The sequence below is a fragment of the Falco naumanni genome, chromosome 3, assembly GCF_017639655.2.
Source record: "Falco naumanni isolate bFalNau1 chromosome 3, bFalNau1.pat, whole genome shotgun sequence".
NCBI lineage: Eukaryota > Metazoa > Chordata > Aves > Falconiformes > Falconidae > Falco > Falco naumanni.
Window position 1 is genome coordinate 11,662,074 of NC_054056.1, and position 21,831 is coordinate 11,683,904.

The 21,831-nt window shown below is 52.0% G+C and overlaps 2 protein-coding genes across 2 annotated transcripts; both read right to left on the reverse strand.

Annotated features, from left to right (window-relative positions):
- Positions 1-3: 3 nt before the first annotated feature.
- Positions 4-5,855, reverse strand: LOC121085891 (protein-arginine deiminase type-3-like). Its single transcript, XM_040588989.1, has 16 exons — positions 5,587-5,855; positions 3,807-3,987; positions 3,664-3,736; positions 3,521-3,582; positions 3,314-3,431; positions 3,103-3,228; positions 2,639-2,817; positions 2,447-2,550; positions 2,264-2,375; positions 2,071-2,178; positions 1,703-1,851; positions 1,416-1,560; positions 1,233-1,326; positions 856-935; positions 450-578; positions 4-361 (listed from the first exon to the last, which is right to left on the reverse strand). The coding sequence occupies exons 1-16, from the start codon at positions 5,676-5,678 to the stop codon at positions 128-130; spliced, it is 1,986 nt and encodes a 661-aa protein (XP_040444923.1). The 5' UTR covers positions 5,679-5,855; the 3' UTR covers positions 4-127.
- A 1,449-nt stretch (positions 5,856-7,304) lies between these two features.
- LOC121085901 (protein-arginine deiminase type-1-like) lies at positions 7,305-17,773 on the reverse strand. Its single transcript, XM_040589009.1, has 16 exons — positions 17,544-17,773; positions 15,477-15,651; positions 14,938-15,007; positions 13,560-13,621; positions 12,711-12,828; positions 12,463-12,588; positions 11,660-11,835; positions 11,471-11,574; positions 11,019-11,142; positions 10,212-10,319; positions 9,976-10,127; positions 8,785-8,929; positions 8,382-8,475; positions 8,208-8,287; positions 7,635-7,760; positions 7,305-7,538 (listed from the first exon to the last, which is right to left on the reverse strand). The coding sequence occupies exons 1-16, from the start codon at positions 17,633-17,635 to the stop codon at positions 7,305-7,307; spliced, it is 1,986 nt and encodes a 661-aa protein (XP_040444943.1). The 5' UTR covers positions 17,636-17,773.
- Between the last annotated feature and the right edge of the window lie 4,058 nt (positions 17,774-21,831).

The window sequence follows — 21,831 nt, forward strand, 5'->3', positions numbered from 1 at the left end:
CCGTTTAAAACAAAGCTTCCAACCTTGCCCCCAGCAAGAGGGAAGCCAGGAGGAAGCTGCAGCCCTTTATTTCAAACCGTTGAAGGCACTTGCAGGGATGGGGAGAGGGCTTTAGGGAGAGGGGACTTCAGGGCACCATGTGCCACCATTTGAAGGCGAGGGGCTTACGGCAGACGTTGGTGCCGCAGTGGACCTCCCCAGAGAGGACGTGGTAGGAGTAGTAGTCGTCAATGAAGGTGCAGGTGAGGCCCAGGGGCTCCAGCAGCGCCCGCACCCGCTGCTCCAGGCAGCATTGCCCACCCACCAGCGGTCCAAAGGGCTTGGGGATGCCCAGGTGCCTGCCCAGCACCAGCATGTTCACCTGCAGCATGGAGATGGTGGTGAGGGTGCACATCCCAGCCCAGATTCACCCCGGAGGGTCAGGGCAGGAGGAGGATGCTGGGTGTTACCATGTCGGGGAAGTAGGCTGAGGCACCAGTGGCTGCGTCGCCTTGGAAGAGCTGGGGGATGTCGAGGATGTCCGGCTCTGTCAGCCCGAGCGCCCGCTTCAGGATGTCCCGGTTCCAGTTGATACAGCTCTGATAGGAGGGAGGCGGGATGGATGGATGGATGGATGGATGGATGGATGGATGGATGGATGGATGGATGGATGGATGGATGGATGGACAGAGGGAGGGGCAGGCAGGTGGAGGGAGGGGTGGGTGGAAGGAGGGATGGGTGGATGGATGGATAAAGGGATAGAGGGATGGATAGAGGGACAGGTAGACAGATGGACAGAGGGATGGAAGAAAGGGTGGAGATGGGGAAGAACGGAGGGAGGGTTGGAAAGGAGCCCCCCCTGCTCCCCTTCCTTACCTGGACATAATTATTGAATTTCCGGAGGCCTTCATTAGCCAGAATCTCGTTTATCGTCCGCTTGGGCACGTCCTCCAGTCCTGCAGCACAGATAACTGGGCAGGAATTCTTCCCCCAACACATTTGGGATGAGATTCCCAGGTCTGATCCAGGAGCTCCCCCATTTCAGGGGTCACGGGCAGTGAGCTCCATCCCAACCCAGGAAATCAAATCTGCGCAGCTTTTTAATTAATCCTGCCCCCCATCTTTGCTGCTGGCAGCACTTTCCAGCCATTAGCTGGGTTTCAGGGTGTCGTGCAGTCACATGCCCCGTTGCATTTTGCAGGAAAAAAGGGAAAATGAACCCATCAAGCCCCAGTTTTCCTCCTCCCCCCTACCCTCGAACATCACCGCCTCGCCAAACCCCTCCTCTTGCTTCTCCTTGAGGAGCTGGTAGCAGGCACTGGGGCTGGCCAGGAGCAGCCGAAAACCCTGGGGAGGAAGAAGGGATGATTTGGGGGGGGGGGGGGGGGGGTATAAAGGCTGCACCCCACTTTTTTCCCTGCTCCAGGACTCGTTACCTTCCGATCAGGTGCAGGGACAAAGCTGAGAAACTCATCTACGTGGCCAACGAAGAGCCAGTCCGAAAACAGCTCCACCGGCGCCTGCACTTTTTGGGCAACGAGGAAATCCTTGACGGCTTTTGCCATCCGCCGGCCACCGAACCTGGGGGGACACAAGGAGGGGGGCTGCCATTTTGGGGTGCCCAAGGCGATGCTCTGCTTGCAACCAGCCTCAAACAGTACATAAAAATCTTTTTTTGGAGGTTTTTTCCCCCAATGCTTCAAACCCCCATCGTGCATCTCACCGGGGGAAGCTGCTGCCAATCAGGATGCGGCCCAAGGGATACTCCTTGCCCTGAACCTTCACGGGGGGGCTCACCTCCAAATTACCAAAAGAATCAAGGCTGGAAGCACCCTCCGGTGCTTGCCGGGCCACATAACCAAAATCAGGGCCCTGGATGGGGAAAAAATAGGGATAATGGTTAAACAACCAAGGGGTAATGGTTAAAAAAAAAGCTGTAAGCACCCAAAGTGCAGTGCTCCCAAATCATCCTCCCTGCTGGCTCTTCCCCTCCCAAAAGTGAAGGAAAAATAATAGATTTATCCTATTTTTTTTATGGATTAGCAAAGCTTTATGCCTTGCTGGGGAAGGGAGGAGGAAGGGATTGGGTACCAGGATGCTCTTGACAGGGAAATCCTTCAGTCCCCGGTCACGGGGTGAGTCAAAGACAACAGGGAAGGTCTTGTGGGGGGCTTGCACGTAGCCAAATTCGACCTCATCCTGGAAAAAGGATGGAGAGGGTTTGGGGGAGTCCCCCCTGGAGCTGCTGCAGTGAGAATGGGGCTGGGCATCATCCTGCACTCACCTGGATCCAGCGGTCATGGCGGTTCTTTGGCAGCGGACAGACAGTGAGAGGGCACTTGGCTTTCTCGGCCATGGCACCCACGGCCGCCACAAAATCCTCGTTGTCATCCACACTGGGAAGAAAAATGGGATACGGGAACTGCTCCAGCACCAGGCAGGATGCAGCCACCCACCCAGCACCCACCTGCAGACAAAGACCTCCAGCGGTGCTGCTGTGTTGGGAGTCATGATCCACGGAGCTACGCGGAAAACCACCGTGTCAGTGAAAATCGGAGTCTCCAGCAAACCCTGGGAAGGCGGGGAGGGGCAGGGGGGCAGTGTTTGGGCTCTGCTCCCCCCAGTCACAGCTCACCCTGACCCCCCCAGTGGCTGGTACCTTCTCAGGGCTCTCCAGCAGCGTGACGTGGAAAGCCACGAGCCCTGAAAATCCGACGTCGGGGAAGGCAAGCCCCTCCACGTAGAAGATGCTCTCCTCCTGATGCCGGCTGTGTTTGACGGTGTAGGCGAGCTTCGAGCCCCCCAGCACGTGCTTGTAATCCTCCAGTGCCACGCTGTCTGTGGATGCAAGCACCGTGCAGCCCCCTTAAACAGCCGACCCCTTTTCTGCAGCGTTTTGGCTCTTTTTTTTTTTTTTTTTTTTTTTTTTTGGCTAAAAGACATATTTGATCCCATGGAGCATGCACAGCGGGAACAAAATCAGCCAGTGCATCAGATAAACCCCCGCCACGGGATGTAGGCTGGATGCTACAGAAGTGGTACCCGCCCCATTGCAAGCATTTTGCTTGAACGGCAATAATCTGGGGTGCCTGTCCCCCCCAAACCCCAGTGTCAGCCACTCACTGCCGCCATAGAAAACGCCAACTTTATCAGCGTCGCCGAAGTCTACGTGGAGGAGGAGGTGATGGCCGGCAAAGATCGTGCGGGGACCTCGAGTCCGCAGCACCATCTGTGACATGTCCTTCAGGTCTGGCAGGAAAAGGGGTGTAAGAAAGGATAATCTGGGGGAAAAAAATAGGAAAATGGGGGTTTCTTGTATGGGATGTGCCAGTACCGGCATAGGAGCGGATGGCGGTGTCGCGGTTATCCGGCATCTCGGCTTTGGGATCGTCGCGGTCACAGTTCACTAGCAGGATGGCCCCATGTCCGTCGGGACCCCACGTCCACGTTGCCTGGTGGGGGGATGAAGCAGGGCTGGGGGTGTCAGCCATCTCCCCCCATCCCACAGCAGTGCCGGGGGGCTCCTACCCCCCCTTTATACCTTATCCAGCAGTGTCCTGCTCACCGTCCCGCTGCGGTTGGTGTCGGCATCCAGCGAGACCTCTGTGGGGAGAGGGATGCTGGGGGTGGGGGGCATCCCCACCAGCGCCACGGTTTGGGGGTTCCCCCACCCCACACACTTACCCACGCAGGTGAGGTACAGCATGGCTCTGCCCACGGGCACCCCGCCAGCCTCCCCGAAATAAGAAATCCTGACCTGCAACAAGGAGTGGGTGCTTGCCACTGTGCAGAGAAGGGCCGGATCCTGCCGGTACACCAGCACCCACCTTTTCGTCGCCCACATCCTTGCTGAGAGCATCCATGGCCAGCAGCACCTCGGCGCCGGCGGCCAGGGGCCAGCGGCACACGCTGGAGGGCAACTTGATGCTCTGTGTCTCATGCACCACGTAGAGCTTCACGCCCGGCGTCCCCTGCACGTGGAAGGCAACCGCGTCTTTGGGTGCAGATCTGAGATCGGGGGAAAACCCAGTGAGAGCCCCAGGTGGGGGCATTGCTGGAATAACAGAGCGTGCGGCCAACCACAGGTGACACAAATCCTGCCACGTGCACGAAATCTTGCAATATGCAAGGAATCCTGCAATGTGCAGTTCCAACAAGTCGTGCAAAAAGCACTGAATCCTGCAAAACGCAATTGCAACAAGTCCTGCGATACGCAGTTGCAAGAAAGCCTTCAATATGCAACAAATCCTGCAATTTGCAGTTGCACCAAGTCCTGCAAAATGCAGCAAACCCTGCAAAATACAGTTGCACCAAGCCCTGCGATATGCAACACATCCTGCAATGTGCAATTGCATCAAGTCCTTCAATATGCAACAAATCCTACAAAACGTGATTACAACAAATCCTGCAAAAGGCAATTGCAACAAATCCTGCAAAAGGCGATTACAACAAATCCAGCCAGAGGCAACAAATCCTGCAAAAGGCAGCGGCAACAAATCCCGCAATATTAATTGCAACAAACCCTGCCATTCACACAAAATCTTGCAACATTCAACTCCATCAAATGATGCAAAATGCAACAAGTCCCTCAACATTAAACACAATTAACCCTGCAACATGCACCAAATAGTGCAATACTGAGTCGCAACGCAGCCCACAAAATGCCACGAGTTCTGCAAAACACAACTGCAACAAATCAATACCACAAAACCTCCAAATTGCCACAAATCCTGCAACATTCCTCACAGCAAAAACCCTGGAGCTGTTTGGGTTTAGCGTGGTGGTTTTCTTTTCATGGGGCCGCCCAAATATTCACGTTTAACCCCCCCGGCAGTGCTGGCAGCGAGGTCTGACTGGTTGCATCCCCTTCAGAGTGAAGCAAAGCTGCAGCGGTCGGGCAGGCTGCAGCTCGCATCACTCCACCCGGCTGCAAGAGGCCACGGGCGATGGGCCAAGGAGCACAAATCCTGACCGCCAGGAGGGAAGCACAGATGTGTCCCCAGGGGGGAAAGAAAAAACCCACCCCCATGGCAACTGGGAGAGGATGGGATGCTGTCGGCAGCCATGGTGTGGTGGGTTTGGATGCAAAATAAAACCCCAAGCTTCTGCTTGAGCTGGATTTCGAGGAAACAAAAACCCCAAAACCTCTGCTGAAAAGCACTTGAACTTGGGCTGGGGCCAACGAAGCAGCGAAAACCCCCGGTGCTGGGAGGTGACGTCCCGGCCAGCAGCACCGCGGTGGTTTCACTCCACGCATTCCCCCCAAACAGAGAAATATTTCAGTTTTGCAGGACACGGCAAATCCCGCCTGAGATGTGAAACTCAGCCCAGGGCATCACTCAAAGCTCCCAGGGGGTGCTTTCTGCACCCCAAAAGCTGCAAAATCCCCCTTGGGGGGGTCACCACCTGGCTGTTGCATCGCGGTTTAGAGCATCCCCTTCCTCCCAGGGCTTGGCATCCCCTGGGAAAAACACCCCAAGCGGCAGCACTGCCCCGGCCTCACCCTGAGCTATTTTTATCAGTTTGATTAATGGGATAAAAGCAAAAAAAAAAAAAAAAGCAGATTTTGGGTTCCTCCCCCCCTCCATCAGCATCGTGGCTGCTTACCCACAGACATCCAGGGAAAGCTCGGTGCCCAGCACGCAGACAGTGCTGGTGGGACGCTGGGTGGAGAGCTGGATGCGGCGCTGCTGGGCCATGCTGGCAGGCCCCTGGGGCACCCTTGGGTGCTGCGATGGGTGGCACAAGGGGATTTATAAAGCGTGGCTGCTGGGAGGGGATTAATCAAAGCCCGGCTTAATCCCACCTCCGGGCTCTCAGCCTCTAGGCTGGGTGTGCACCGTGCCCGGCCGTGCTTCCTGGTGATGGGAGTATGAATCAGTGTGGGGGGAAAAGCACCCCAAGACACCCACGAGGGTTTTTTCTTTCTTTATAAGAAGCCTGGGGGTGGGTTGGTTCCCCCCCCCTCCCCCCTTAGCACAAAGAGACACTGATGTGACCAGCCACCCTTAAACCCACGCTATAAAATATTCAGTGTGACACCAGAGCCGAGCTGGGGACATGCCAGCACCAGGCTCGGTGGGGTTTTATTTCTCCTCCTAAAGGCTTTTATTTGTCTAGCTGGAAAAACGAGCTTTAATTCTTATTTTAGGGTGGGCTGAAGGTACAAGTTGGGTGCTTGCCCATCGCCTGGCTGCTGCATGGGCCGGGGGCTCGGTATGTCACCTGCAGTGGGGACAGAAGACCCCACCATGGCTTTAATTGCCTTTGTTTTAATTAAATCCTGGTCTCGGCGTGGGAGAGCCCTTTGCTGATGCAGCTGTCCCCCCACCAACTCCCTGCAGGGTCATGCGCCGCTGGAATTTAATATCGCTCCTCAGGGCTGGGGAATCTCAGCAGAGCCATAATCGCAGGGGAAATGGGGTTAGAAATCATCTTTTTGGGCAAGAAGAGGGGCGCCAAGTGGGACACATGACTTTTTGGGAGCCATCCCCCTCAATTCTCCAGCACCACTTGCAATAGTGTTGCAGCAGTGTGGATGGGAAGCGTAGCTATACTTTTACACCTCAAAAAGTACTGCTAGAAAAGCAAATTGACCAAAAAAAGTGGGTTTAGCCCAATAATAGCTCCCAGGGCTGCACAGGGCTAAGCGATGCCTGGGACAGGCCACTGGTTTCAGTTCCTGGTGCTGGTTCCTGCTGCATGATGGCAGCATGGGCAGGGGTGCCAGGCTGGTACGGGGAAATGCCACGCTTTGTTTGCAATGAAAAGAGGGAGAGAAAGAGCAGCTAGGGCGGCTGCATACGGAGAAGGAAATCTTCTGGCTGGGGAACGTGTAAAATGATTCCCACAAGGAAGGGGCTCTGCCTCCACACCGTGCTGGGGTGAAGAGCCAGTGTTCCCAGCAGGAGGTGGGTTTTTGGCTGATATAGGGAATGGGGGGGTGGGGGTGGTAAGGTGGTTATTAGCTAAAAACCTGGGATAAGGGACTGTAAGACCCATTAGCAGTGGGACGGGGCCTCAGACCCCCCAAAGCAGCCTCCTTGCCTGCTGACTCACATGCACCACATTCCCAAAGATGCCCTGTGTTGTCCCCATCCCATAAAACCACCATTCCCCATAACAAACCCATGTGCCTAAAAAAAGGTCTTAAACAATATTTTCAACCCAACAGCAGGGGAAGAAAGGATGGGAGACGGGAAAGAGCTGCACCCTTGGTGCTAATGCAGCTTTATTGGTGAAACCCTTTATTTTGCTGCATTTTCTGATGCAGCAAATGCACTTTCACCCTCCGGTTGCAGGACCTAAGCTCACTCCTGGGTGCTTCAAGGCACCATGTGCCACCATTTGAAGGCGAGGGGCTTACGGCGGACATTGGTGCCGCAGTGGACGTCGCCAGAGAGGACATGGTAGGAGTAGTAGTCATCGATGAAGGTGCAGGTGAGGCCCAGGGGCTCCAGCAGCGCCCGCACCCGCTCCTCCAAGCAGCATTGCCCACCCACCAGTGGTCCAAAGGGCTTGGGGATGCCCAGGTGCCTGCCCAGCACCAGCATGTTCACCTGCAGCCAGACCAAAAAATAGCATTTGCCACCCAAAAGGTGTGTTTGCATCAGGTGTGGATAGAAAAAGAAGGGTCAGAGGGGAGGAGGTCTCACCATGTCTGGGAAGAGGGCATCTGCGCGGGAGCCCTTCAGGATGAAGAGCTGGGGGATGTCAATGATGTCCTGCTCGCTCAGGCCCAGCTCCTGCTTCAGGAGGTCGCGGTTCCAGTCAATGCAGCGCTGTGGAGAGGGAGGACCTGGAACTGCCACCCCTGGCCATCCCAGCCCTCCGGATCCCATGCATGGACGCCTGCATGCCCCACTGCATCCTGCCTGGAGCCTCACTTGCTCTATTGCATCCCACCCCACCCTTTTGAGCAGCCTTCTGAACCCATCCCCAACCCGAGCAACCTCTTTTTCCTTCAGTTTTGACACCTCTGCAGTCACCTGGGGCATCACCCAGCAGGACGATGGGCTTGGGGTGAGCCACCACTCAAGGGTGTCTGGCTTCTTCAGTGGCTGCTCTTCTCACCTGCCTGTTTTCACACTGAACAGTGCAACTCGCATCACGTTTCCTTGCTATTCCCCAGGATCTCTAAAAATGCTGCCTGCACCCAGAAATCATGCAGCAGCAATACAGAAGTGAGGAGAGCCAATCTGCTCAAATTCACGGCTGCGAAGTCCTACCTGCACATGCCTGTTGTCATTCTTCAATGACTCGTCCGCCAGGATCTCATCAATGCTTCTCCTCTCACTGCCCTTTAGCTCTGCATGAGGATGGGAGCAGAGCATTAAGGGATGCCTGTAAGGGATGCTGGTAGTCCCTGCCATGCCGCAGGGATGCCTTGCCCACTCCCTTACCAATGAGCTGAGTAGCTTCCCCGTGGCCCTGCCTCTGCTTCTCCTTGAAGAGCTTGTAGCAGGCGTTGGGGCTGGCCAAGAGAAGCCGGAATCCCTGCGGGAGACAGCCCGAGGGTCACGCTTTGCTGTTGGTGGGATATTTTATCCCACCGTCCTGCTGAGAGACAGCCCGCTGCTCCCAAACACAGCCCCAGGCATTGTAGGGTGCACGGGATGCCACCGTCACAGGGTGCATGGGATGCCACCCAGGGACTCACCGTTTTCCAGGAAGCCACCCCAAAAGAAGGTGCATCACCCCACTCCCCCTGGGTGGACAAGCAACTGCAAAAAGGGCTTTTTTTTTTTTTTTTCGTTTGCAGAAGACACCCTGTGCGGGAACAGGGATGGCTCTGGGGACTAGTACCTTCCTATCATAAGCAGGGACAAAGGTGAGGAATTCATCCACGTGGCCCACGCTCAGCCACTCCGAGTAAACCTCCACCGGCGCCTGCACCTTCTGGGCATAAAGAAAATCCCTGACCGCCTTAGACATCCGTCGGCCGGAGGACCTGGGGAGCAGAGGGAGGAGGAGAAAGTGGGTGGCCATCACACCCCTCCCCAAGATTTATCCCCATCCTTCCCCTGAGCATTGTGCCAAGGGGAGAAGATGCATTTGCACATCCCATTTTTATGGCAAACGGCTGGAAATGGTCTGAGCAATATACATCTGTATTATATATTAATGTATCTAGATATTGTATATTAACATATCTAGATCCTGTATATTAATATGTTTATATCGACACATAATATAGCTTTATTATACCTTACTATCTCCTCTATATATTATTATATATTAATATATATCTAGGCCATATATATCTCTAGGCAATTGTGCATAACATCCTCTGTTCTGTTTGGGCATCTTTCACTCTGTCCTTGTGAATCTTAAATTACTCCTTATGCAGCACTTTGTGCGGCCGTGAAGTTTTCTTAGACAGAGAGCAGTAGGCTGGGAAAACATTAATTAAACTTCTAGTAATAAGGGATAATTACAGTCCCGACAAGGCTGGGAAAATGCCATTTACCCGCCACCATAACCGAAGCAAGCCCCCTGGCTTGCAGCGGGGCTGGGGTTGGAGCATCCTGTTTGTTATCCTGGATCAAATCCCATCTGGATTCGTCCCCGTTGTTATTTCTCCAGGAAAATAACCTCCTTTGTGGAGGATTTTGCAGGGCACTGTTGTTCCCGCAGGGCTGCCTAGCACTGCCTGCCCAGAGCTAAACAATTTCCAGTTATTCAGGGTTTTACCCTTTCCTGGATTTCCCTGCTTTTCCTTTTAATAGGATAGGGGAAAAAAGTAAGCCCGGATGCTTACAGTGCTGTAGGATTGGAGCAAAAGCACCAGCAGCTTGGGAGGGGGTAAAAATCAGAGCGGTGACAGGATTTTGTAAGGTATGAAGGAATAACAATGCGGTTTGCATGTCACATCTGGAGTTTGATGGGAATCGCCCCCAAATTTCCACTCCAAAGGGTGCAACCTCTCCTCATGCAAGGATTTCTGGTGCTTCCCCACATCCCAGATGGAGGGCTCGAGATCCCCTTGCATCTCACCAAGGCAGGGGGCTGCCGATCAGGATCCGGCCCAAGGGATACTCCTTCCCTTGCACTGTCACCGGTGGGCTGACATCCAGGTTGCCGAAGGAGTCAAGGCTGGAGACTTCTCTCCTGGGGGGCTCACGGGTCACGTACCCAAAATCAGGACCCTAGGGAAGAGAGGAGTAGTGACAGGGACCACCTGGGTGGGGGATTTTGCAGGGAGAAAGGGGGCTGGCAATGCACCCACGCACCAGGATCTTTTTAAAAGCAAAATCCTTCAAGCCTCTGTTCCTGGGTGAGTCAAAGACGACAGGGAATGTCTTGTGTGGCGCTTCCACATAGCCAAACTCTAGCTCGTCCTGTTGTAGGAAGAAGAGGAGGAGGAGGAAGAGGAGAAGGAGGGCTCCTAGCAGGGTGATAGCCATCTCCACAAGGCATGTGGTGAGGGTGGAGGAGGAAACATGGCACACCTGGCAAAGCCCGGCTATTGCCCTTAACCCCAAGGGAGGCAGCTGTCTTGCTCTCCCTGGGGGGTGACACCCCACCTGGCATGGGTCACCCCTGGGAAAGCGACACAGGGCCACAATGGGCAGGGAAGAGAGGCAGGGACGGCAGGGCTTGAGCATGCTGCGGGGCACCCTGCACGTCCAGCCAGCACACACCATGTCCTCCTGGCAATGCACTGTGGGGCCCCTCTTGCAGTGGAGACCCTTTTGCAAAGCCCTACAGCATCCCTTTTGCAATGGAGTCCCTCTTGCAAAGTCCCTTTTGCAATGGGGTCCCCCCTTGCAATGAGGTCGCTCTTGCAGTGCCCCATGAGGTCACTCTTGCAAACCAGGGTCCCTGTGCAACATCTCTGTGCTGGTTGCCACCACCAGCAGCATTTTCCTATGCTTTAGTTTGTGGTTGCCTGGTGATGCCTCTTAGCATCCAGGTGCTTCCCTGAGCAACTCAGCCAGTCCCTCCCAGGGGTGCCAGCAACAGGGGTGACACCTTATGTGCCCCAGGAGCTTGTAAGGGACCAGAAGAGCCACATATTACAAGCGTCAATTGATGACCTGGATCCAGCGGTCACTCCGGGTTTCCACTTCCGAACAGATGGTCAGCTTGCAGTTGGCTTTCTTCAGCAGGACCTGGAGCCCTTCCAGAAAGACTTCATTGGAGTCTGAGCCTCGCTGGATGCTGGAGGGAGAGGAAGGAGTGAAGGCTGCAAAGGGGGATCACAAGAAGCCCCTCACAACCCTGACCAAGCAGCCCATTCCTCATTCCTAATTGCGCTGGGCAATAGTGCTGCACGAGATTAGACCCCAAAGACAGCCCTCCAGCCTTTCTCCTTGGGGTGGCAACGAGTGCCTCAGTGCCACCAGGCTCCCTACCCAAATACTGCCTCCAGTATAGCATGCACAAAGCTTGGCTCACCCTATAGCTGCTACATATCAAAGAAGGGCTGAAAACTCCTCCTTGGAGAGTCCCCCAAGGCAGGAGAACAATGGGGTGACATCGCTCCTACCTGCAGACAAAAACCTCCATAGGCTGCTGGGTGTTGGGTGTCATTATCCAGGGTGCCACGCGGAAAACCACTGTATCCGTGAAAATTGGAGTGCCCGGTGAATTCTGCAAGGGGTGAAAACAGCGTGGAGCAGCGGTTGAAAACCCACCATTGGGGGACTTGGCAGGGGATGGGGCAAATCTCACATACCTTATGGGGGACCTCCAGCAAGCTGACGCTGAAGGAAACCAACCCAGAGAAGCCCACATCGGGGAAAGCCAACCCTTCAACGTAGAAGGTGTTTTCTCCACTGCCGACATGGTCCAGCACGTAGGAGAGCTTGTCTGGCCCCAGCACAGGTTTGTACTGGGGGTGTGAGTCACTCCCTGGAGAAATACCGAAATACCCAACCCAAGACAGTGTGACCAACCTGTCCACTGGGCTGGAAAGAGGCACCAGTGAGGAGGTGGCTGATGCCAACGTGGTCTGCAGAGGAGTGGGTGTGCCTCTCCTTCTCTGGGGAACACACTTGATCTTCCTACACAAAGAGGACTCTATACCCCCAGGTCGAACCCTTTCAAGATGCGTGGCTCAAATTAAGCATCTAATGATATACTTGGGTTCCCTGACCTGATTTTGGTTGGGGAGCTGGTGGCGATCCAGCTGCTGGGGTGTTCAAAGGCAGAATGTGCTGCCCGACGAGATGGGCTGCGTTGTGGCTGGGTCATTGCCTGCACCAAAAAGGTGCTGGGAGCCACGTGGAGGTTATCTGTCCCGTGGGAACGTAAAAATTTCAGCAACGTCCTTGAGAAAAGCTTTTTTTTTTATCCATTTTCACATTTATTTTTTCCATATAACCCCATCTTCTACAACAGCAGAAGAGCTTTGGGGATAAGTGAGTGTTTCCAGCAATCAGGGCTGCCCAGCCTTTCGCCACAGTGAACAAAAAATGTAGGGTTCACCCACCTTGGGGTCATGCACGGATATCTGGGAAGAAAGGAAGAAATACTCACGGATAGCATGGAAAACCCGTACTTTATCCGCATCTGACTCAGGGACATGCAGGACCACCTGGTACTCAGTAAAGATAGCACTGGGACCCTGAGTCCGCAGCAGCATGACAGACATGTCCTGAAGGTCTATGGTGGGCAGGGGGAAGGGTGGAGAGAGGGGACATGGAGAGAGGAGATGAAGGTGTTGCAAGTGGGAAACATCCCAGTGAGACCTTTTGGGTCTCCTTGCACCGCGGATGACACACTACCTGCACTGGTCCGTATGTCCACCTCACCGCTGTCCGTCCCCCCCCTGCCAGGGCTGTCCCGGTCGCAGTTGACCAGCAGCACGGCACCTTGCCCATCTGGACCCCACGTCCATTTGGCCTGGAGGAGAAGCACCCAAAAGGGGTGAGAGCAAGATTTCCTTAATTCCAGCCTCCTCCAAAACCAGGGAAAACCCCACCACCACGGCCATGCTTGAAGGACAACCCACAACAAGCAGTCAAGGCTAGTGGGGAGACAGCAATGATGCTTTCAAGCCACTAAATTTCCTAACCTCTAGCTTCTAGCAAGGCCAGCAAAGGCTATTTCAAACAGATCTTATCTTCCAACAAGCCAGAAAATATCTGCCGGGCCTCATCTAGACAACACTACGCTGTTTCTAGAAATACATCTCATCTTGATGTACAATTTGCACTGCCAATTGGGCTGCAGCTAATTACCCAGGTGTAAGTGCTTGGGCATATGCAGATATATTGCCAAAGGGGTAAATCTCTTGCTGTTTGCTAAACTTTTAGCTGACTCATTTAGTGGCGTGTTTCAAGTCCAAAATGGAAAAAAAAAAAAAAAAAGGCGGTGGGGGGAAAGGCAGAGTGTTTTCTCCTATGTGGGCTGGACTGGAGAGGTAGAAGATTTTGGTACGGAATAAGAAAATAATGACTTTTCCTTCTCAAATTTAGTACATTGAGAATTTGCCAGGTTATTTGCCCTAATGCAGACATCAGAGGCACCACCCAAGTCCCTCTCCCTCCTGGGGATTTTCGGGGAAGAGACTGCAAAGGGGTACACCCGGCACTGACCCCCCATACACTGCCTACAGCAAAGTTTCTCCTTACCTTGTCCTTCCCTTTGCTCTTCACTCGGCCACTACGGCTCAAGTCCACATCCAGGGATACATCTGAAACATCAAGAGGGAAGGAAGCCACTGGCAGGGGAATGAGCTCTCAACGGCATTTTGGGCTCAGCCTTGGCACTAGCCATGAGTCGTCCAACACCAACCCCACCTTCATGCTCCGATGCTGCTCCAGACCCTGTCTCCAACAAAATGCTGATGGAAAAGCCAATTTTATAGCTTTTCCATGGCTTTCCCCCTTTGGTCTCCAGCTATCGTCTCCCACCTTGGTTCCTCCAGCAGGGACGTAATCACTTTATGGCATATTTTGTGTTTTCACTGATTTCATATTGATGATACTGTTTTTCATTATGCCAAAACATGGTGGAGGCATGAAAGAGTTTTCACCACGGGTGAGTGGTCACCTAAATAATTACTAGGCTCGATGCAATATTTGAGAAGGACTTTCCCTTACAGAGCTCTTCTTGGCCCAAATCTCTGTCTCTGCTGCAATAAAATGGATGTTTACCATCTAAACCCTACCTAAATCTGTATTAAGCCTACCTCAACATAGAAACTCATCCAAATGGGAATGTGGAAAACACAGGCACTGGTCCTTCTCCTTGATGCAAAGAGGAGGACATGGAGAAGCTGAAAATGAAGCTCTAAATCTAAGCAAGTGAAAAACATTTGTAAGGCAAAAGCCCTGCGGACAGCAGTGGCCCCATGGGACATGGGAAACTATCATGGTCATGGGACACAGGAAACCATCAGCCTCTACAGGTGCAATTTTAGGAGGCATATGCATGACTTAAGGACACAGGTCTGACTGTCATGTGAACACTTTAGAAAAACCCAAACTTAGGGTAATTAATCCATCCAAGTGGAAGTCTCTATATCCAGACTGGTTGTCTAGACTCCCTTTGTAGTCAGCAGAGGAAAATAGGCATTTCAAGGGAATGATTCATCTCATCCTAAACTTCTAAAATAGGTCAGACGACTACACTTTGGTGCCTGTTCCTCACCCCTAGCTGCAACGGAGGTCAAGGAGGGGGATGCCAGCCAAAGTTGGGTGAGATGGTCTCCTTTGGTTCCTCTGCCACCAACGCAATGGCCTTGGCAAGCAGAGGAGGATGCTCGGTGTGTGCGTTGGGTGGGGACACAGCCCAGCCTGTGTCTTTTTTGCACCATATAAGGCAGCATAATAACATTTTAATTATTTCCCTCTTGCTTGTCAGCATCAGTCAACACCCAAACCTTCATTGCACATTGCAGAAGGGCAGCCCGCGCCCCCCCACTTAACTCCCATCCCATGAACCCAACTAGATCTTGGCATCAGAAAGAGTTGGCCGGGTTTGAAAAAGCATTGCTGTAATACCTACCTACGCAAGTGAGATACAACCAAGCAACCGAAAGCTCATTGCCTTCTCGTCCGTAGTATGAAATCTTAACCTGCAAAGACATCATCAGATGATGACCCAAGTCCTGTGTCACATCATGATGAGTAGGTCTTTCTACTCATTGGGTTGACCAACCAATGCTATACACCAAGTTCTTGGAAGATTCATCCAAGTCATTCTCCATTAATCACAGTTCAGAGAAACCATTTCTGCCTGCTTCAGCATAGAAACAGGCATGGAAAAAGCCAAGGTTGGAGTATTTTTTCTGCTTGGCATGGAATTTTTGACACCAGCTTTTGCAGCCACTGCTATCTCATCTTTAGGGCTCAACATGTGAACTTCTCCTTCTTAGTTTCATTTTTCGTAAGTGATAATTACACAATTCTGTTTAAGTTTGAGTTTTTTCCAAGGAAAAAAATCCAATGTCAGAACTACCTAGAAATGCTGGAGCCTGCCCATAACCCTCCCTTCTCTCCTAGAAATTCTGACTTATTTTTCAAGTTGCTTAAGCAGCAACTAACCTTATTGTCATTTACTGTCCTGCTGGTGACATCAATGGTCACTACAACCTCTATATCTGGATCCAGGGGCCATCTGGAGTTAATCATGGGTTTTGTCGTGAGGCTGTGGATGATATGGACTGTAACTGCAGAGGTGGCATGGACATCAAATGACGTGGCACCTTTGGGGGTAGATCTGAAACAGAAAGCAGTGTTGGGTTATAAACCAAGTTGTCCCTCCTGTTCTCTGTGGAGCCAAATACTTGAACCTGGAATTAAAATCCAGCCTTAACTGGGTGGAAAGGACTCAGAAACCATCTCCAGGTGATGAAATGCGTCATCTGAATTTTATATGTATTATCTCTGTGGCAGTGTTGAGCAAGCAGAGCTCCCACTGGAGCTTCAGCACGTCCGTCCGTGGTTAAGCCTAGATTGCAAATTGCTGAAGTTTGGGCATCCACTCTCCCTCCACAACAGCAAGAAAACCCCCAAAATGTCAGTATCTCATGAGAAAACCCCAACAAAGAGCCAGGACAATTTATTATGTCAACCATCCAGGGAAATGGTTATTATGGACCATACCCTGACCTGAGAGATGCTCAAACTGGAGCAGAGCCTGAATCGGAGCATGGAGAACCCGCACCCCACCTGCATGACATCCCTCACCTTTGAAGTGCTGCCTACCTGCTCATTACAGCACCCCCATCCCAGGAGCACGAGTGCTCCGACCTGTCTGCCACCAGGAGCCAGCCTCCCCGGCCACACACAAAAAGGGACAGGTTGGTAAATTTTAACAGTGAGGAGAGAAGAGGGGAGGGAAAAAAAAGGGGACAGAAGAGATTTATTCCCAGTGTTACTCTTGGCATGGCATCCCTGGTACCTGCAGTGGCTTTTAAGGGAAGATTAAAGAGTCATCTTGCTTGTCATCCCTCATATTTAACATCGTGCAACATCATAAATCCACCTGCACATTGTTGCACACTGTGACTTCTCAAATTTGGGTCTATTTGCCCTGATTTTACAGCCCTCACACCTCAGCATCATCACCAGATCCCCACTGTGCACCATTTGCTTCCCCAAAACAGTCCAAACCACAGTCAAAGCTTGACACATCCATCACCAAGTTCCCCCTGACCAGTGCTTTGCAGGAACAAAATGATCCTATTTTTTTAGTTGAAAGAACATCCACCGTCTGCTTTTTTGGACCAAAGCTCAAATTTGCTACCAAGGAGCCAAATCAGCCTATTCTGGGCCTTGGGCTCCACGTTTAAATGGAACTGATCTTGCCTTGAGTCCTAATCCAGGGGGAAAAAAAATTGCAAATAATAGGGTTTATATATTCCCATCTGACTGAGGGAAAAATAATACTATTTAGGGCAGCTGAAGCTCAGTCTGAAGCCTTTTTGGGGGCCAACAGCATGTCCTGGCTTGGCTCCAACATGCAACCCCAATAATTGCTATGGATGAGATGCCGGTTGGCTTGTCCTGTAGTCTCTATCATTATAAACATGATTTATTAAATAATGACAATGTAACAGCAGGGTAAATACAGCCTCGTATCTGGCCAATAAAGCAACCCCCATATTTAATGCTGGATTTAATGGAAAAATCTCTTTTTATGAAATCACCTGTGCAAACCCGCTGGTGGATTTTTTCTGCCTGAGCCACACATTTTATTCTTTAGCTGATTTTAGCTCCAGCCAAGTTGCCTGTCTTGAATTGCTCTTGCCTAATGTTTTCACAGCCAGAAATAGATCACGTTTAGCCAGGGTGTGCATGGGCTTTGCCTGCAAATCGTCATGGCTCAGCTACATTTCGACGCCTTGCATTTGCCAGAGCCAACGTCCCTCCTTTGGGTGCAGCTCCCCATGGGACATCATCCCCTAAAACAGACCCAGCGGGACATGTCCACCATGCACTGAACAAACTTGCCAAATCCTTGAATGAACTCATGATGTGGGCTCAAAATGAGCTCTGATTTTCCCCCAGCACCCATTTCTCCTCCAAAAAGCGAACACACCATTGGGCTCCCCCAAGACCCATCAGCTCTATAGAAAACAACAGGGATAGCCTGGTCCCAAGCCTTACCGGCGTGTATCAAGGAAGACCTCGGTACCCAACACGCAGACACCGTAGCTGGCATGGCTGGTGGACATCTGTATGACGTGACGTTGGGGCATGATGTGCCGGGGACAGCGGCCACATGTGAAGAAAGCTGCTGCCTGGCTTTGTAGGTAAACCAGCAGGACTGGATTAAAAGGCAGGGGAATTTAACTCCTCCTTCCCTCGATGACGGGGTTCAGCCAGGGGACCCTTCAGTCTCCACCTCCACCACCCAGCAAGCTGCCGCCCTGCTCAGGGAGATGGAGGTGATAAAGCAGCCCCGGGAGGGGACACGGGCAGCTCCGGGGAGGGGACACCCAGCAGGGGGGCAGAACAGGGTGGGTAACACCCAGCCATGCCCCAGGATGCTTGGCAGCAAGCTCTTTCAGGGTTTATTCTCACTTTTTTATTCCCTTATAGCTCCATGTAAGGACTCCAAAGCTTAATGCATTAAACATTTTTACCTCCTGCTTTAGGGCAACGTGGTTGTTTAGGGTTATTACAATACACTGTATCATTAAAATAAAGCATTTTCTTTAAAACAACCCAAATTTTCCATCTAGCTTCTCTACGAGTGACTCACAGCCTCAGCTACCCCATTAGGGCAATGCCCGAATAAAGCCTAACAAAAGGAGATGTTTGTTCAGGTTGGTCCTTCCCATAACAACTCCCGAGGAGCACGACAGGCAGAAACGGGTGCAGGGAAAACTGGTTATTTGGCATGCAGGGAAGGGGAAAAAAACAAACAAGAACAAAACAATAAGAGGCTTTCAATGGAAATTAAAAGTTCTCTGTGTTTTGCTTGGACATTACCTTTCAGGGGAACTGGGGTTTTTGGGGCATACAGCGAAGCTCCCATGGGAAACATCCACGTCACTGGAAGATGTCATCTATCAGAGATAGTCATCTCTCTCCAGGCCATCCCAGGAGGTTTTGCCTGCCTGCAAAGAGGGAAACCAAGCGAGATTAATCTTGCTGAAGCCAGAAAGGAGGTCTCCACCACTTTTGGGAAAGGAGGCAGCAGCTAAGATGGAGGAAAAAGGCAGTGCAGGGACAGAGAGTGCACCAACAGCCCCATCGCTGCAAGGTTTGTCCACGTAGCAAGGGGGGACGCAGGGTAATGTGGTCATGTTAGGGATGCAATGGGCAGGACAGGGCTGGAACCAGAAGAAATCCAGTTTTGTGAGCAGCAGGACCCCTTGCAAGCCCAAAGAACCTCTTCTAAGCTTGGCAGAGCTAGAAGGACTAGGCCTCACCACTGCACCGAGCTGCACGTCCTTAGCCGGAGGAGCAGTGACCTGCACACACCTTCCCCTGCAAGATCAAACCAGCTGCTTTAAAATATCTCCCAGCCAGTCTACATTAAAGGGCTCCTTCTGACTTTAATTGCAGCTGAAAAAAAAAAAAAAAACAGCACTGTGTCTCAAACACAAGAACAGTTTTAATAAGATCGTGGGAGCCTGCTTGAGGTGGCCAGGATGCTTAAGTGGGGAATGCTAGTGGCATTTCCAAGCTCTCTAGGACCTTGCCTTGCTTGGCTTGAAATTTCAGATAAAACCCTGTTTCCCAAAATCCAGCACAAGCCAAACTCCTCATGGTAACAGACTTGTGAATTTTGTTGGTTCTCAAGGTCCCTCACAGAAGCACAAGCCTTCATGCACCCCTAAAACCCTTCGAGCTGGGGTGAAGCAGAGCTGGCACAGTGGGCAAGGAGCTTGCTGCATCCTCCAAGGAAGAGTCTGGCCACGGCAGCATCTCTACCAAAGAGAGCTGCAAGTTGGATTTCCCACTCGTGGCTGCTGGTCACACTGGTTTGGACTGGGCATGGTGCTGAGCTTGCCACCTGCTGTGATTTTAGCATCGTATCCTGCTCAGCTGGTTTGAATCCTGTGCCGGACAGGGAACACACCTTAATCCCCACGGGGTCAGGCTGGTATGGTCTGTAATCTGGAGGGGGGTGGAGGATAGTGGTTTCAGGCTCCCAGTGAGCATGAGGGCTTCAGCAGAGGGTCTGGGAACATGTGCTTCTCCAAATCCACCTGGGATCACACCTGTCCAGAAAGGATGGAGAGACAGTGCTGAAACCTCATCTTCATTTTGGGTTTGGGGTTTTTATTCAGCAAGTTTAGTCACGACACATTTTGAGCCACCACGGTCACTGCGGATGCTCACTCAAGCCCAAAACACCTCGTCTTCATTGGGTGGTACCTACACTCACTCCTTCTTCCTCCTCCACCTGCTATTAGCACCAACATGCCTGTGCACAGGGAGAATGACGATTTTAAGTCATCTGGCCCATTCAGAGCCGAGTGCTCCTTCCTAATAACACCTTGTCCTGAGAAGCTGCTATTAAGATCCCTGGTACACAACAGACAGGATCCCGCCTCTCCATCAGATTGTGTGAGCTTGGTCAGACTTGGTTTTTGGGGCTCACTTCATCTTTCTCCCAATTTCAGCCTGTGTCTAGCCATGATGGAGCTAGGTCCGACCCCCCAGTGCTCCCCCAGGAGCCCCATTAATAGCCCAGACCCCCTTGGGGCGTTTCTTCTCACCCATCCTGCACCACCACTCTGTCAAAGAAAGTTTGATAATCTCCTTAAGCTGATAATTATACCTCATTTATTATTCTGCATGTGTAATTGCAGGCATAAGAACTTTTAAGAGCCATGTCAGTCTAATTACTTGCAATAGGGCAAGACATTGAACCAGTTATCAAGTCCCACTTGGGTTTGCATGAAGTTTTTCCTTAGGCATGTAGCTGTAACAGCAGGGCAGGAGCATCCCAGGCAGGCACAAGTCCCCTCTCAAGGACCTGCATTCCCCATCCCAGTTGGAAGCCAGAGAAGATGGGCAAGAGGCTAGTTTGGACCAGCAAAAAACGCTTTTAAAGCTGGTAAAACCCAACAGAGATTGGTGCCAGTCCTGGTAAAACATCCTGGCTTTGCAACCGCTTTGTCCTGGGTGAGAAAGCACCAAAAATCCCTCTCCATCTTTTCTTCTCCCCAAAGTAAAGGTGTCTGCCTGGCTTGGAGAATTCATACCTGGCAATCCAAGAGCAAAGCACCCCATAAAACTGCTTTTGCCTTCCGGGGCTGGAGTCATGCACGTACCCCTGTGCTTGCCCTGCCCACGCTTTCCCCCGGCTTTGCATCAAATTTGCTGCCCTATAAATATCTCCCTCACCGGGGCGAGCTGGATGCCTCTTCCATAGAGAGCAATAAAGCCAGAGGTGGGCTCCACTTCGCCCCAGCTCCTTCATCCTTGCTGGTGGGTTGGTTTCGCCTCCTCGAAGCTGCCTGCCTCTTCCAAAATAAAGCCAGCGCAGGCAGGAATAGGCAGGAACAGGCAGTGCCTCATGGCTCGATTGGGATGGGCACCTGTTTGCACCTCCTAAACACGAAAGGTCAGCTTGAAAGGACTCTGTCGGGGGAACATTTCCCTCCTACTCTTTGCAATAAGGCACGTGCCTGCTGGCAGGGAGCCACAAAACGACCCCAAACCCCCTCACCAAGCACCCATGGAGCTTAAAACCCCCTTGTACACACCTGCTCAGTCCTCCTCAGGGAGGAGATGCTAGGCGATGCGCACGTGAAAACCCTCAGGAATGAGCTCGCTGGGGCTGTTTGCAAGTTCCAGCACTGGGATCTGTTCCCAGGTCCTCGAAATTAGGGCAGGCAGGGATCCATCAGCGGCGGGGAAGTTTATGCAGAGCAGCTCCTAATCTGGCAGATCTGATTTTTTAAAAAAACAGAGAACTCCTCTGACCAGATTGACTATAGCCACGAAACCACGAGCCTCCAGACATCTACATGTATATAGATATCTATCTATCCATATATACACACACACGTCCTGTGATGGTTTACCATGTCTGATAGCACAGCGTAGGTCCTGCATCACAAACAGCACTTTTGACTCCTGAAAAATCCTGTTCTTGCAGCATAAACTGAGGTTTATTTAGCCACTCCTGGGGGGAGTCACCCAACCCATCACTGTGATGGGGACAGGCAGGTCCTTGTACTTGCCCCCAACACCAGATGCAGGTATGGAGATGGTGCCTCAGCCACCTCTTTACAGTGTGATTGCCCCTCTCCTTCGTCCCCAAATGAGACATTGCAATGGGTGGGTGCTTTGCCAAAGGCTCTGCAAGAAGGATTTAGTATTTTCCCCACTGCTGGCATAGCTGCAGCAGCTCCATGAAGACCTCCAGAGGCTTGCAAAAACCCCAAGAAGCTTTGAAAAAGCCCCAAGGCTTGCAAAGACCCCAGAAAGC

What these genes read in the sequence shown, in the direction of transcription:
- LOC121085891 (XM_040588989.1), bottom strand. Translation starts at nt 5,678, where the DNA reads ATGGCCCAGCAGCGCCGCATCCAGCTCTCCACCCAGCGTCCCACCAGC. An exon ending in CGCCATCCGCTCCTATGCCG is followed by an intron (nt 3,229 to 3,313) that starts GTACTGGCACAT and finishes TTTTCCTGCCAG; the next exon opens with ACCTGAAGGACATGTCACAG. An exon ending in AATTCAATAATTATGTCCAG is followed by an intron (nt 579 to 855) that starts GTAAGGAAGGGG and finishes CCCTCCTATCAG; the next exon opens with AGCTGTATCAACTGGAACCG.
- LOC121085901 (XM_040589009.1), bottom strand. Translation starts at nt 17,635, where the DNA reads ATGCCCCAACGTCACGTCATACAGATGTCCACCAGCCATGCCAGCTAC. An exon ending in GTTGTATCTCACTTGCGTAG is followed by an intron (nt 13,622 to 14,937) that starts GTAGGTATTACA and finishes TTGATGTTTCAG; the next exon opens with ATGTATCCCTGGATGTGGAC. An exon ending in ATGCCCTCTTCCCAGACATG is followed by an intron (nt 7,539 to 7,634) that starts GTGAGACCTCCT and finishes GTCTGGCTGCAG; the next exon opens with GTGAACATGCTGGTGCTGGG.